Genomic DNA, 18,452 nt, shown 5'->3' on the forward strand with positions numbered 1-18,452 from the left:
CAGTAGATATTTTTATTACACTGGCCGCCCAGAGCCAGAACGAAGTGTGGAAATGAAAAAAAAAACCATAAGCATTATTAAACGACGACAGAAAATTGCACTAATCATCTAATTTTAAGGCAGTTCTAAATTTAATGGTTACAGAGACGTAACGACGCAAGACGAGAGCGCGGGGATGGGACTGCGGACAACCGTCTGCTCGAGCCGTCATCTCGGTAAATGTAAGTATAGACGTTTAAGTCAAACACACAAATATATATAGACATCATATCTATATATGAATGGAACGGTGGTGTTTCTCTGTTATCTATATTGGTACTATTGTGCTACATAACGCAATGTACATAAATATACCTTTTGACGCTTATTGGTCGAGTATCTGCGTTGCCGTCGATATATAAGTAACCATCACTGATCAGATTTCGTCCATGAGTTACAATCTTAAATACATATAGGCGTAGGGTGATCAAATATATTTGGTGTGAATCTACACTACACATTTTTAATGTGGCGATTCGTGGGAGGTAGAGCATCCCAAACCCTCTTTCGACGATTAATGTCAATGAAATTCATTAAAAATAAAATCATGCCAAGTATCTTTAAAATTGTTAAATTACTATATAATATATCAAAAGGTGACAAAATAATTTTAAAATGCTAATATAAGCATTTGGTGAAAGTGTCAAGTATTTACGGTTTTGAATTACAACAAAACATAAAAAATCGATTGAGGAGAAATAGTTAATTTAAGGATGAATATCCAATGTCGAAAAAATTCACAGGCCTATAAAAATGAATGTGATATTCCACTAAATTTTTATTAGAAGTAGAAGATTCTAACTTTAAATTCTAATAAAAAAATATTTTATTTTAAATAAATTTTATATTATATGAATAACTTATGAGCAACATTCTATTCAATTTTCCAACTTTTTGACCAAGCAAAAATATCGAAACATAAAGTAGAAAAAGCTACATATAATTAAAAATGTCATAATATGTTTCAAATAGATCGAAAAGCATAAAAAAATGTATTGACATTTACAAGTAGGTAGCCAGTAGGTGTAGGTATCTACAGTTATTTGTTATTGAGTTACCTACACCCAAAAAAACAATATAGTTTTTGTCAAAAACTGGTATTGTATAAAAGTTCCCGTGTTTCCTTAATTCTTTTTTCAATTATTATTAAGAAAAGTGCATGAATACCAATGGAATTTTAAATTTTTACCTCTCAAAAGTACCAAATCACTCTGCTCAGAATCTAAAATGATATTATTTATTATGTCCTAACACTATTATTATGAAAAATAATTATAAAAGTGATAATATTAGTAGGTGTTATTATTGTCATTCACCGCGTCAAGTTGAATATGATAAGTACAATTACATTTACCTGAACGAAATAGACAACAATAATTCTGGTTGGAGATGGTCAGTGTCTAGATACGCCGCCCTAGATACGCCTATATTATGCTTAAATCGCTATTAGGAGTTGGTCGGTGTATATTGTTCTGTTTTTCGCTATAATACGTCGTGACAAGGACGAAATGTTTATTTCACATAATAGCCAGGTATTTTTTAAAAAATTCCATTGGCAGAAGACAATTTTTTTAGTAGATATAGGTTAGGTTATAGGTATAGGTACCTATAACAGGCGACATGCAGTGCATTATATTATAACATCACGTACATATTTAGTATAATATTAACTAAACCACACGTACCTATATAGTATAATATATTACTTAAGTGTTGTTACGTTGAATAAATATATTTTTGCAACATTTAAAAATACTGACGTTTATTTACAATAAAATAAAATAATAATGATATTAGGTACTTATAATATTATATTTGAACGGTTTGATTTTTTTCATTTTTGGACACAACGTTTGTTATACAATGGTTACAATATCAAACTAACACAAAAAATGTTTTTGGGAACATAGAACTGGTAGTAGTATAAATAAACAATGATGGACTAAAATATAAGTATACGTGATATACTTATACAGGTAAGTATTATAGATATATTATCTAGTAAAATTACATAATACGATGGACACAGCAACGCGAGCCGCTTTCAGAATTAATACTTAAGTAATAAACACACTAGTTCCTGGATCACCAGAGAGAAGTATATACGATTTTCACATTAAAAATATAAATAATTAAAAACAAAACAAAATTTCTAAAAAGTACAGACCTTAGAAAATTGATTATTTTGTTTTTATATATACGTCTCTCCAATGTTCTGAACACTTATATTTAACGATTATTGACTAGGTGCTTTTTTCTGTAATATTTAACAATTTGGAGTACAAAAATCACTATAATATTTTATTTCTTAGGAAAAAAATTCATTAAAAACCGTCATGGGAAAATTTCAAATCACCGCGTACGGACAGTAAATAAATAGTAATATTAGACAGATATCATAATACTAATATTATACGCAAAATATAAAACTAGTCAGGCACATTTAAAAATTACAAATTGAAAAAAAAATGACACTTTAATATAAATTTGTACAACATAGGAAAACTAAAATATATAAACTTATTTGGTATAAAAAATGTATTTTTATTTTTACAAAAACATTGTTGCGTTTGTTAAGCACATGAGATTTCACGAGTTGGTATTTTAGATTCAGCGAGGGACGACTTTGGTGCATACCTAGTAGTAAAAATATATTCGTCGTTAATCGGACTGATATGAATATATTATTATTATTAACAATATCATAAGGTCGCGACGATTTGAAATGCTGCTGGCCTGTCAGTAGTTTGTCACGTACATTTTATACTATTCGAAATTTGGAATGTAAACAAATTTTTATATTGTCTAAACACGAGTTATTAACATTTGATAGAGACGAACAAGTTTATCGTCTATACATATTTTTACTGTACGTTATATATTATACAATATCATTCAGAATAAAACACGCGGTGTATATTATAACATATTAATATCAAGAAAGTACAAAACTAATAAACATATTTTTTCATTTTTTATAACTTAAAAATGGCACATTGCGGGAAGTCGGCGGAAATAACATATATTATATTATACTTATATTATAATATTATTGTACATTTTATACGGAAGAATACTGAACGTTCACTGAATACCGATGAGTGATGCTGCGAAATATAAATAAATAATATAAAAACGGTCAATGCTTACTCAAAACCCTGAGTTGGCGGGGGTGGTGTAGGAAGCGATAGACTGGCGCGGGAAATAAGCACACTCGGAGGCGGCGACGGTGTGGAAAATCCTAGATTTGGCGGGGGCAGACTTTACGATAATATTGTAGTTCTTCGTTATAATAATCAATAAGTATATTCAATTATCATTATTATTATATTCATTTATGTAGGTATATCTATATAATATGAAAAAAAAAAATTATAATGGTCGCATGCATGGACGTACAGCTAAGAGGATATATATTACATAACACTAAAAAAAATAGTATGAGTAATAATAGATGATATAAGTAAGTATAGTAGGTAGGCATAATATGATTGTAATATTATTAAGTTATTTTATTCGCGTTAGGATCAGGTCGGACGCGGACGATGTGGATTCGATTTCCCGTCGGCGGGGCCCGTACACGAGCCGATCACGGCGAACACAACATAATAATAACAATAAAATATATAAAATGATAATATTATTATATAATAAGATAAGCAGTATAGTGTTTGTATAAATATATGACAATAATAGTAATAATAACAAAATAAGTGCGTATAATATAATTAATTATTGTTTTATTATTATTATTATCATTATTAATATTATTATTACGGTTAATTGTCGTTAAAATGTAGGAACTCGTCTGTCGGAGCCGTGGCCGCCAAAGCCGCCACCGCATCGTCGTCTTCGTCGTCGTCGCCACCGCCGTCCGCGTCCACAATCGACGACGGGACAACGGCCGTGGTAACCGTCTGGACAGCGACGACGGGTTCCAACGGCGGTGGAGGCGGAGCGCCAGTCTCCGATTTTTTCCCGGCCTTTGCGCCGTGTTGCCGCTGCGGCTTGTCGCCTTTTCCACCTTTGCCGCCGCCGGCCGTAGGTTTTTTCGATTTCTTTTTCCGGCCGGCGGCATCCACTTTCCGGTGACTGATTTCGTCGCCGCCGTCGCCACATCGGTTGTTGTTCTTCTTGTTTCCACCTCCGCCCCCGCAGTCTTCGTCCTCTCTGCTGCCACTGTCCCTGTTCCCGTCGTCCTTGTTCTTCTTCCGGCCGCCGCCGCCGCCACCGCCACCTTTGACTTGGCACTTGCGGCCTAGGGACTTGCGGTTCTTGGCGGTGGCGTGCGGTGGCCCCATGTGCGGTGGACACGCGTGTTGGTGCCGGTGCGCGTGTGGTATAGACGCCGGCCACTCGGCCGACTGCAGAGGGCGTCGGTTGGCCAACAGCCGTTCCACCCGTTCCGCCGGCACTGGTTGCGTCAGCACCCGCGTGTACGTAGACAGCTTGCCAAGCGGCGCGTCCGCCTTTATCTGCACCTTGCGCGGCATGCCCCGCTTGTTGAGCGCCAGGTAAAGGGTGCGCCGGTCGTTCGTGTACTTGACGGACGAGTACGTGTTGTAATGGTTCTGTTCGATCATTTCGTTGAACACGCATTCGTCCTCGAAGTCCTTCTGCAACAAATAACAGAAAACGTTAAAGTGACAGTTATAATATGAATATACACTCATATAGGTGTGTATTCATGAATCAATGTATATACACGGATCAAAGGCTCAATATAGTAATGATGAGATGATAGCGGCCATTCGTGGACCATTTGGCCAACTGAAACTAATAGTACAGATAGTAGTACCCGTTTAAACACCGTACGGGTACCTATTTAGGCCGTGGGTTTGGGCAGTCAGTAAGAGCTACTGCAGTCTGCGTATGAGATTCGCGATAGTTTAAGTCATTTTGAGATGTGATATTGTTCTATATACGGCACCCTCCATACTCCATAGAACGCCAACTACCATGAAGGAATTACGATGTGCCGTTCTTTTGCCAGAGGGCATCAAATCGCTATGGGTAGAGACCACATTTTCTGCCCCGAATAATTCTCCCCCAAGACGCTCTTAAAGAATTCTTTGCACCAATATGGTAGAGAACTTTGTATATATAGTTTACACTTTACAGCCTGCAGATATTATAATGTACATTCTCGGCCAGGCTATTGATTGGACGATAAACGAAACGACAATTCAGTTTTTGGACGATATAAATTCCTAAATCGGGACAGTATATGATATTATTACTTATTATTGTCCAGAAAGCTTCCCTCTAATTTTTGTGAAAGGAATTTCCATTTTGTTTATGACTATTGTTGAAGTAGACAAGCAGTAGTAAGGGTGGCAATAATAAGGTCAAGCTCCCCTTTCTGTTGGAGATAGTCTGACCATTATTTTTTAAATTCTGAACAGAGCGAGGAACCAATTGGTAGTATAACAATGTGTGGTTATTTTTTTTATTTTTTTTTGGAAATCATATCTTGAAATATTAAATAAACTTTAATAGTTTTTATGAAAAACTATATTCAATTAGAATTATTTACAAACCACTTCTAGTAAAGTTTCCACATATTATGCTATTGGTCCGTATACAAGCCTAGTGGCATCCTGCTTTTTGTAGAATCGAGCTTAAGTCTGAACACAATAACAAATAAAAGCATATATTATAACTTGAACTTATACTTCGAATATTTTTTATTGAATGGTATGAAAAGTTAAGATGGACGTGTATTTTTGTAAATACTAAATAGGTAACTACTTAATACCTACTTAATACTTGAAATTGTTGTTCAAAAATAATTTAAACACTTGTATAGATAAATTAATCACATTTTAAAACGCCAAACATATACGCTGACTAATGTTATATGACCAATGCAGGTAGGTATATAATATATAGATAAAAACTATTCGTATATCTACCTATTAATGTATTATTATTCACGAAAACATTTTTTTTTTTTCATTAAATAAAATATTACCATATACAACGATAAACGCAATATTTAACTATTTGTCATTTGTTTAGTAATATAACAATTATTATGCTACACTAAACGGTAAAACGTTATCTGCGCTTATTTTTTAAAGGTCTGTTATCGACAGAAAAAATTTAAAAAATTGACGGACGCAGTTCATGCGTGAAATTAAGTGACCTGGCAGAATTTTTCCGCACGAACCATTTAAGCGGTATGCATAGGTATATATACGCGACACTGTCTCAAATTCAAAACGGGTTTGGTAAATTTCGTACCATTGCCCACTTACACGTATAGGTACACTCACGTCTCTCGGTAATACATTGCGTTCGGTATTAATTTCGTCCACATTATTGCATGTGACTATACGAGTATTCTTTAATTCTTTGAATAAAACTATAAAGGTATATAAATACAGAATCCGGTACCCTGTTTACAAAAATGTACGACGTAGGTGCATATCTACGACATAACCAATCATGTACATAATTCGTATTTTTCTGCAAAGGCCCGTTATCTTCAACGTACCTATACAATATGTCAATATATCAGTTATATGACAGGTATATAATATATAAATCCACCATAATCTATTTATAAAATGCAATTTTTTGATGTGGACAAAAATTAAGACTATAAGGTCTGTTATATCCGGACGTATTGTCGTGTTTACTATATGATTGTATTATTATATTATCGTGTTTTCCATGAAAATAAAATAATTCTGTGTTATAGTATAATAATATATATATAACAGTCGAAATGTACATTAAATCCTTTTTATTAGAGAGCAAAAAAATAATACACATTAAAATAGCTTTACGTACTTCAAACAGAAGGTACTACTTATTTTAATAGTCATCGCTTGAACATAAATGAATTGTTAAATATATGAGAATGTGTAATTAACATCATAAACCAAAAAAAAAAAAATAATAATAATAATAGACAATACATGTGTAGTAGTATAGTGTGTAAACAAAATAACATCGTTCTTACTAATAGCCTCTTTACACCACTTTAATTCTAAAATTACTTTAATAGATTTCCAATGTATTGATTAATTGTAAGTTTTATTGTCATCAATGGATTCAGAAATAGAATATTTGTTTATCTGAAAATAGCGCCATCACTTAACTTTTGAAGTTGAAAGCGTTTAAATACATATTATTTATACTGATGTGTATTTCTTTCAACACCGGGATCGCAATGAACAATATTCCAAATAACTCAAACGCAGTTTTATTCTACAAATACATTTTTTTTAAGGTTCTTTATATATCACTAACTGGCGTAGAATAGGTTTACACTTGAAGTCAAAACTATTTTTAACACTGTTTCGTGTGGGCAAAAATAATGAAAATTTCACCATACAATCTAAAGTACAATTTTCCAACGTTTGTGTGTGCTACATTTTATTGTGTACCTATACTGGTACATTATAATAGATCACAAATACTATTTTAACGTTTGTTTAATCGCGTGGCTCAGAATTCAAAGTGCACTGAAAACACAGTATTGAACAATTGCCAATTAAGTCGTTTTGGAGCTAGTAAAAATGTATCTTACTAGTTGTTATATGATATATGTTGACATATGTTCTATAGACTATAATAGTTGTTAGTTTTCACACAATTAAATATTAAACATATAAATAAATAGTAACAATACTTGTATGTACAATTGATACACGTAATAGGAACGTAAGTTTAATAAACAAATAAATAATGAATGTTAATAATAATAATAATAATAAAAATTCCATACTTATTACGTGTCTATAGTTCGATTATTATTAATTATTATTGAACGATATTATTCCTTATTTTATTCTCATAACACTTCAAATTACTCTCATATTATATATTATGCATGAATGTGCATTTATTTGTAAATGTCTGTTTGGTTATAATTATGAATTTTTCAGTTAATACATTTCTTTTACTAGATCTCAATGGATTTCAACACGTCGTTTTTGTATCACCTTCGATAAAAACGTTTAGTATCAATGGCGGCGTGTCAAAAAAAAACTTTTGAAATATTGGCAAGGACCCTAAGTGTCTGGCTTTCTTCTCTGGTGTTTAATTTTAGAATATATATAGGAAACAACCCTTTTTTTGATTTCGTACACGAGTTTTTAAGTAGTATTATAATTGAACTATTAAGTATCATTCCACTTTCAAACAGAATACTAAAAATGTTTATAGTTTATTACAATAATAAATGTAATTATTATAAATACGTACCTACGTAATGTCAAACATAATGTTTTTGATGAAAAGGTATTCAAATATTTAAATTTAAATAAATAAACACAAGTAGTATTTATAAAAATGTAGCATTTAAAAATATAGTATGGTTAACCTCTTCAGTAAAAATAAAAATATGATGATCAAAGTATCCAATTAGTAAAGTTGTCATTAATGACAATGCATAAATTTCACGACTATAATTAAATATTAAATGGCGATGTATTAATATAAAATATAAAATTTAAAAAAGTTAGTAGTTAGATATAGATTAATTTTAGAGGCTAAAAAAGTGTATGAATAAAATGTATTGTGATCATAGCAAAATATACTGATAATATCTAGTAATATATAATATTATGTATTAATGTATTATTATACCTTTATATTATTTTTAGTAGTATTTAGACTTAAATATTTTATATTCATGTCTCTCGATCTCCGTAATGAGCAAAGACTAAAGATTCGTTCAATAAACACCATACATGTATATAGACTATATTATCGTGTTTTAGGGTGCCTTTTTGGAGAAGATCTATCAATCAAATAAATTATTATTATATTTACAGAAAAACAAATTCAACTGGCAACACTAAATACTAATCTTTTTAGAAAATGTCTGTATTTTTTTTAAAAAATTTAGGCGTACCTACTACTTAACATAAAATATTTACAAAAATATCTGAATTATTTTCATTTTTTAAATGGTAAGGATATATAACTTATAATTTAGAGGAGAGCAGAGTACTTTTCAAATACTCCGATGTATAAATTTATGTTTAAAGCATAGCTTTTATAAGCAGTTTAACAATTATTTAAAAAAGTAAAATCCTGAATATTATACTTTAAGTGTAGATACCTATTATAGCAATCGTCCTACATCAAATAGGTAGATCTGGCTAACTCTTTGGGTACACAAATTGGTTAGTGTTAGTATTATAATAATTATTATACACACTTGAGATAATTTAATGCAATAGGTGTACATATTGAAACCAATAATAAAGGGTTCTTTTTTCAAATCCTCTTAAAACTATATTTATTCTACATAAAATATGAAGTAAGTGGACACAAGAGTGCGGCGGTAAATAAATATCTCCATAATTTTATTTAAAACACAATGTATATAGCTGACACATATTATTCATTTATACGCAGTTGCCCGCGTCGCTATTTGGTAGGTAACGAAGATAGATTAAACGGCCGAAACAATATACAATGCCTTATGACTTATAGCAATAATATATATGGCTCGTCGTTTAGTTTGATATAATATATAATATCATGTTTAATGTAGACTGTACCAGTTGTTGACATTGGAACATTAATAATATTCACATTACATTTGGTACGTTATGTACTGTATAGTTCGAACGTCTGAGCTTGGAGCCATGCTGATATCGTAAAATATGATAATTGCGTAGAATATAATATCTCCAAACAATGGGAATGAAAAAAGCGCACAGAACTTCGGTCCGGTCGACCTGCAGCTGCGCTAAATGGTGCAGTCAAGCAAGGCACGGTTGAAACCGAAACGAGTTGTGTGTCAGTGTTAAATACGTACGCCCACAATAAAAATATTAATAATAAAATGCCATATGTATTAATATTTATTTGAAAAAAAATGTTTTGACGTTAAAATCTCAAGGAAAATCTCGACCGATAGGTATAATATTTCATTTTTATATCGCGACAAGTCACACAGTAGTGCATTATATCGTATTTATATATTTGCGCGTTATACGTTTTGCAACGAAAGAAAAATGAAAAAATAAAAAATTTTCACAAATAAAATAATAATAAATAAACCGACCTAAAGGACAAATATGTTATTATATCGCGTATACCTACATCACATATATAATATAATATATACCTATATGCGACTATACTGTGATAAAATAAACGGGGCGTCAAGAGCTGACTGCTGCGGCGGTAAGAAAGAAAAAAAATTCCTATCCTAATGGCCAATAGTATAATGGGTTGAGGGGGGGGGGGTGCCGACGGTCTTGCGGAGTTTGTTGCGACACCATAAAAACAAACGCGAAACAACGTCATCGTCGGACGAATGGATTCCGCCGCCGTCGCCGACGCAACTACTCGTGCGGTCTCGTCCTCCCGGTCGTATATCATAAACGTCAAACCGGTAAAAAAAATAATACGAAAAAAATACGCGTACACGCGAGAACTCACACAGGTGGCATCGCAATAAGCAAAGTACTCGGTAGGTATAGTATAGGTTTGCGATACGCACAAAGATTTGCCGGTGAGATAAGTCGTACGCGACACGACGGCGGCTTTCGCGGTGTCTCTTGCGGTGGCAAGGTGCATGAGGAGGAGGAGGGAGCGGGAGGTAACGGTGATCTGGCTGTAGGGTGGACACTGGCCAGGTGTGGCTGCAGACACGGGTGTAATATTATTGTTGTTTATATTATTATTATTATCATCATCATCGGTATTACGTAAGCTGAGTAGATTGGCGAGGTGACGACGAGGATCTCTGGCTCGATAAATTGGATGCGATATATAAATTATATATTATAAGCGTTAAAATAACGATTTCGTCGCGAGGCGCTTCTCCCGAGATCGAGACGTATCGATAATATTATAATATATCGAGTACCTACCCATAGTTTCACGCCGAGACACTGCACATGGTTATACAGTGTATAATGTCATTATTAATCCCGGATCGTCGCGCGTTGTCCGGAAAATATCATCGATTACCAGTGACCACTTTATCAACCATACACGATGTGGTAGGTCGTATAGGCAGTACATATGGTAGGTATTATATATCGCCCAATCAGCGCATCGCGAACAGTAACCCGTTTCCATTACAATATATTTCATCTGTACATAATAGATACCTATGTTTAATATACGATTTTACAAAAAGATATATGGTGATCGGCACAGAAGGTATTTTTTTAATATTACCTATGTATACATAAAATTATAATTTTACATACTTATATATGTATGCGTTTTACCGATATTCTATTATAATACTTATAATACCTACGCGCGCGCGCGTGTGTATACATTGATGTCGATGATCGCCCGAGTCGATTTTGTAGAGAAAACACAGCACATCACACTACACAGACAATAATTATATTATATTGTACGCATATAAGCATGGTTTATTATATTATTATAATATGTTATGGTAAACACGCGCTTATAGACCTACTTGACTTGCACGCGGCTATTAAGTTTCGAGAGGGCGAAATCGGCTGCAACGGTGGTTGTTGTATCGTTGTCCTTCACAGCACCGTCACTCCGGGTACAGACGAATTAAATAATATAATATTTTACGAAAGAAATCATTTCGTCGATATAATTTCGTGCACGCACCATAAAATAGTACCGACTATAATAATATATTATATAAATATTGTACCTACAACCTACACCAGAAGCGTTTGCACATCCAAGATAAAATCAATAATATTTAGAACTCGACCGACGTGTTAGGTTGTTATGTCGTCGGGTATCGAACATAATAACTACCTACCAGTAAATTCGATATTCTTCCGTGCTGAATATATTTTATATATATTAACGATTAACAATGTCTTTCAAATTATCGATTTTTTTCTTAAAATAGTTTCCTAACGATATATATTATGTTCTTTGAATCAGTTCTAGGACTAGGTGCTGTGTGCCTGTGCACTTAAGGATCGGTTGTCGGTTTAACGTATAGGTCAAATATGTCGATGCGGTTAATCGAATGTCAGGAAAAAGTGATATCGGCCCAGCTCTAAGAATATTACAGCCACGTATCGACCTAGCACCATCACGAACCGCGTGATGCGTACGTATGCAATCAACGTCGGTTGTGCGTCTAAAAAATAATATGCACTCGGGGCAGTGATTTGCTATTATAATATTGTAATGCAGCTGCATAATAATAAATTGCAATAGTAATGATACCTAATTTGCTGTTAGCGCCGGTCGTTTCCGAGAATGTAACGTATAACCTTATATATACGATGAGAGTTAATTGAACCATCGAGTATTATAATTTAAAAAATAACACTGTTTAACAAACATAACACAGTCGGTTGTTTAAAGAAAACGCATGCATATTATTATACATACCTAATATACGTATAAGTGTGTGTGTCGCACCGCACGCGTTAATATGATAGTATTAATATATACGAAAACGGCGCCCAATAAATTTTTACGAGCTGCGGTGCTCGTCTGCGTCCCATGAGGTGGGATGGGGGAAGAATAATAATAATAATTTCTCTCGTATAAACGTATATAATATGACTTGTGCGGCGAGGGTTAACACAATATTTTATACTACCAACAGCGGACTCGCACCCACGGCGACCAAATAATGGTATGATACATAAATATAATTGTCACTCGTCTATGCACAATGATGCGGTAGGTATATTATAAGTGTATACATAAATAGGAACTGCACAACACCGTTCAAAAGGACAAAATGTATATCATATTATTAATGCTATGATATCATATCATATATTGTAGATGGGACACAATATCACAATTTTCGGTCGTATAAACTATTACTCGGCGCAGTCCGAATGCAATAGATAATACTAATAATAATATGTTAACTACCGCACTGTATTGTCATAGGCGACTAACTTATTATTGTCGCCATGCAGTAGACGGTACATTTTTATTAGATATTATAGAGACATTTGGACGACCTCAATTTTTTTTAACCGACAAAAACTAAGTGTAACTAAGTATAACTTATATCTTAATAATATATTTTCAAAAGTATATTATGTATTGCAAATAATTGAATATTATAATAATATTATGTCCAAGGCACATTGACTAACAGAATATGATAAATCGAAATAGTATAGATATAGGTACTGATGTTTACGGTTGTTGGAATAATTTTTTTTTTAGCATTTCTATAGTGAAAGTTTCTAATGGTGTTCACTGGTTCATGCGCATTTCAAGAATTAACTTAAAATGGTAGCACAAAACGATTAAATAAGGACCACTCTTATTTGTTTTTATAGAAATTAGTATTATTTCTATAATACTTTGTTAGGTGGCATTGTTATTTTTATTGCTATTTCTCTTAGTGACAAAATATTATGGAAAAAATATGTAATCGTGACTATGTGAAATATGGGGTGGGTAGTAGGTACTGCCGAATTTTCTCAAGTATTATATAGAATAATTTAATTATTAAAATTTTTTTTTTTAAGTAGGTGTTTCGGTTCATACCCTTTATTGTTTTTCCAAATAAAAAATTAAGGCATAGTCGTTCAACAGTCTTCGGGATCACGATTTATTGGTGTATTTTTGTGCTCATTTACCATTCAATTCAACCACCTCGGCGAAGATATTACAAATGTTCTGCTCACGCATATTCCACGACATCCGTTTAAAATAAATCGTAGGTAATATATAATCGCAGTGTTGTAACATGGTGGTTTATGTACAATTTATTGTTATTTATTATATAGCAATAGTTCCCTGACGCACGATCATATTAATATAACACGTCATATTAACCTGTATGTAGGTTACCTACTCAGTTATACACTGTAGTAAAGTCAAAGTTATTCCAACATAATTATGACTGACTGACCAATTATGAATTCCACCTTCGACGATCTATCCTGCAGGAAAGGGTCAACAATTGAAACGTAATAATAATATTGCGAGTAATAACATGTTTTGTGCTTGATGTTTTTATTTATTGCATACAATTCTTAAACAATTACCGCCTGTTGTAGTACAGAGTTTAGGGTCAATGTCGGTAAACGTCCGATCCGAAGCTATTGTAGGTAGAGTTGTTGCAGTGTAGATACGCCTTATAGACTATAGCACGCCTATATGGCTAATGGCTATAGGTATATTTTAATATTATGTATATATAATATTATAATTCATAACATATTTAGCGCGGTTTATCTTCACGCATGCTTTCACTTCAGAAGTGCTTAAATCGTAAGTATAAATATATATATATAATATATATTTCGGAGATTTCTTCTGAATGGTTCAAACTGGTACCTCCAATATAGTGGCGCGGTATAACTGGTTTTAGTATATTATCCTAAACGTGTCGAACGTACGTGAAAAGGTGTGAAATATTAAGCGCCATTGTTTACCGTACGTTTTAACGCGGTTTTATGTGTTTAGGAATACGTTTTACAAGTGTTTTCGTACGTTTTGTGCGTGTGATTTTTATTACGAATACTCATTCAAACATGACAGTCGACAATACATCGTTATAGACATAAGTCAAATTGCGCGTGCTGTAGAAAAAAAAATACGTATTATATTAAATATATAATTTTCCCGTAATGTGTGTGTGTATGCGACTCGTGAATGACACACAAATGAATTACGGCATAGATTCAATTTTATAATACCTATATTATGTATGGTATATCCGTTTTTTTTTTGTGACTACGCGAAATAAAATTGATATATTACGGTGCCACCGAAACGTTAAAATAAAATATGAGATCACAAATAAATTTATACGACGGCTCGCGGCAAAACCACAGCGTTTAAAAAATGTAAAACGGACTTCTTGTTCTCCCGACCGCCACAAAAACGCGTTACTAGTTTTTTGATTTATATAGACATGATAATAATTATTGTATAATGTATTTCTATTATCATTTGAGCAGCTCTTTTCCCCACTCACTCTCTCTCTCTCTCTCTCTCTCTCTCTCTCTACGTCTAAGCATACGACTCAATAATATGGGTTAGTATATAATATAATATATCGTAGAAAATAACGATTGATAGCCAGACGCACGCGCGCAAAAATGAAATATAATGATAATATTATACGTCCTCGCATAATTTATTGCACATGGAGTGTTGTTAAGCCGTTGCGTCATTTGACAAGACTTTGCCAGTTCTCGTGTCTTTTTGTCCTTGCAGCATATTGGACGGCCGCTGCGCTTTCGAGAGTCCTCGAACAGATAACGGAAATGCTCGGCGGTCCATAGTTTAACGCGAAATGCAAATTCTAAAACCGTTTTTATTTTACGACATTACAACGTATGAACTGCATTTGCCTACACATTTTAACACTGTGCTTTAGTAGAGGGCATACCTACGGGATAATGGTACATATCACATACTTTCTGGTACCTAAATGCCGGAAAAACTGCATTCGTCTACGTTTTTTCTAAGTTGTTTGTGATTTGTGATACAAGGATTTTGAAAATCACAAACAGTCATCACGCGATGACAAAAATTGGTATACATAATAAATAATTTTGTCATTCAACTGTGTTAGTAAAAAAAATTATATATTTATAATGTGATAGTTTTTCTATACCTAAATATATAAATATACGGCAGAAATACACAAATATATTATTAGATAAAAAGACTAAATTATATAATAATTATACAAGAAAATATTACGGTATTATACTACAGAACAGCTAGATAGTTTATTGTATATGTCACCTACTCACCTGCAGTCAGAATAAGGGTCTAAATTATTGAAGGATCACAATATGAAAAAGGTTGGGAAACACCGATTTTGAGCATACTGAGATTCCTAATTTCAGTAGTTTATAGAAATATGTGTGGACTTTGGCATTCACATCATTTTTACCAATTGGAAAACGATTGGACCATCATTACAAACATTTTAAAGTGTACATATTATACATTTATGCTGTAAGTAGTTTGTAGATTTATATTTTAAAAATGCTGCAATATGTAATATGTATACCTAATTATTTTAACATTTTAACATCGACTAAATTTATTTATTTTTATTTTAAATGTGGGAGGCACTGTAACATAATTTAAATTATTATTAATAATTTTTCGAAACAATTTTATATAACAAATATTAATAATGAATAGGTACAATAAAATAATACAGGGATATACAATAACTACATTATGCTATAGCATTGATTAAGTAAACTTAATTAAGTTTACTAATTAAGCTTACTTAATCAATGGCTATAGTAAGAAATTACAATAAGTAAGTAATATAAGAAGAAGTTTGGTGAGATGAACAAATCAATTTTTAATTCGTTTAGAGTTGTCCTAACTCATACATAATATTACAGGGGGTGTGTGTGACATGTTATTTGAAGCCTCATATAAAATACACTTTTAAATCCTGAACGCTAAAATACGCCTACACCACTATAATTATTATCAATATTTTGTTTGGAAATAGGCACTAACAGTCTTATAAATTAATACAACAATTTAAAAATTAAATAAAATAAATAAAATAAAAATAAAAATGTACATATTATTATCATTATAATATTAAACATTTCATACGCCGTTGACCAAAATTGAGGGAGGAATTCATGTTGATGGAACTCGATTAGTGATTCTAAAAAATAATACATACCTATTTGTTCTCACGAAGTAACGCGAAAGCGGTTCCATAAAACAGTATATTGCCGATTAAAATAAAAATTTATGAGTAGTAGATAATACTTTTTACTTTAAGATAGTATATATAATATAATAATAATATCTATACATAGATCTATAGTGATAAATATGCTATGTCATCATACTGTTTTATACTCATTTTATGCTAATTCGTATTAAACATAATACATTTAGGTAGGTACGCACAGCGTATATATTTTTATAAATCTTAATAAGTGTAACAAAAACAGTATTTTTTATGATAGTCAAATAAAATGTAAATAGGTACTTTATAGTAAGTGAGTTGTACCTACGTTAAAATATCATATAATTTATAGAATATACCGTTTTTTTCTTATAAATCATTATTCATTGTGTAAAATACTACAAAAGATGTTTTTTTTAGTTATTACTTTGTAGTACGGTATTATTGAAATGATGTTATGAAGTATCTACCCATAGGCCATAACCCATGTATACCATAGGTACGTTTTTTCGAACATGTTATAAACCTTCTTCTGTGTATAATATAGGTACGTACGTATGATTATTCTGAAAAATGAATTAAAAATTTGTAGGAACAGGTATTTTTCTAAGAGGAAAAATATATTTAAAAGACACAACTTTTGATGTTATATACAATGTGGGTACCTACATTCAATCGACGCGATTTAAAATTTTCATTATTTGCTATCTCTGTGGTGCGTATGTCACAAGTGTATTTAAAAAGGTATTAATCTGAGTTTTAACAGATAAAAATGTCGTGTGTGTGTGATTGGATAATATGTGGATAATGATTGCAACACGTTTCATTAAATTATACTATAAGTTAAAGAAAATTTGCAAATCATATATTATAATGTTTTACTGAAATCTCAATTACAACAAACAAATCGATTGTGACTAAATTACCTACTAAGCAATATTAAAAATTGCAATATTATAAGAAATTATATTTGCCAATATTGTATCTATAATCTATATATACCATATTACGCGGGATATTTTAATTCAAAAACGGTTTGAAGTGAATAAACGATACTGTCATTAATATCTACAAACGTTTGATATTTTCTCTAGTCTCCCTTGGTCCCTTGGTCAAGCCACCCGATATCAATGGTTCTCGCGCTGGATGAGTTTAACATAGGTACGATTCTGCTACCGACGACTGTTTTAGTATCTTCATATCAAGCCTGCAACGGCCGATAACAATTTGGATTATTGACCATCATGACATGTAAAGTAAGCAAAACAAAATACTTGATTGAAAAGTTAAAATGATTGGTCACTGTTGTCTGTTTCTTCGTTGTTATGTTTTAAACTTTAAACTTTAAAGTCACGCGTAATTATTTCCAACAGTACGCGAGCATTGTGGCTAATGATTTTAGGCATGTGTATAATATATTGTTTATAGCACAGACATTGTTTTGTGCGTGTACATTTCGATGGTCTTCTCACATTACAATGGTAATAATATTATGGTATATTTGCAGCTAGCGGCCGCCAAACGATGATCTTACCCCGTAGCAGCAGTAGGTGCAGACACAAGTAGTTGACATAAGAAATTACTTTTAACTCCCTGAAATATTATCACGCGGGGGATGAAAACGATAAAGTATATAAACACAAGACACCGACCACCGCGGCGTGTTCTTTTTGTTGCGGTAATAAATTGGTGTGAAAGACTCTGTTTGTTAAACAAACAAAAAAAAAAACTATATACATAATAAATATAAAATAAAAACCCTCCGGACAATATTTATACACATTTTGTTTTTTGTTGTACGTTTTATTTTTTT

At 32.2% G+C, this 18,452-nt stretch overlaps 1 protein-coding gene across 1 annotated transcript in view; it reads right to left on the reverse strand.

Annotated features, from left to right (window-relative positions):
• Positions 1–1,784: 1,784 nt before the first annotated feature.
• LOC100572243 overlaps positions 1,785–18,452 on the reverse strand; it is a 76,677-nt gene continuing 60,009 nt past the window's right edge. The window contains exon 3 of the mRNA XM_003243308.4: positions 1,785–4,655. Within this exon, the coding sequence (XP_003243356.1) occupies positions 3,819–4,655 (837 nt within the window). The 3' untranslated portion in view covers positions 1,785–3,818. The remainder of the gene's footprint in view (positions 4,656–18,452) is intronic.

This window comes from Acyrthosiphon pisum, chromosome A2 (genome assembly GCF_005508785.2).
Source record: "Acyrthosiphon pisum isolate AL4f chromosome A2, pea_aphid_22Mar2018_4r6ur, whole genome shotgun sequence".
NCBI lineage: Eukaryota > Metazoa > Arthropoda > Insecta > Hemiptera > Aphididae > Acyrthosiphon > Acyrthosiphon pisum.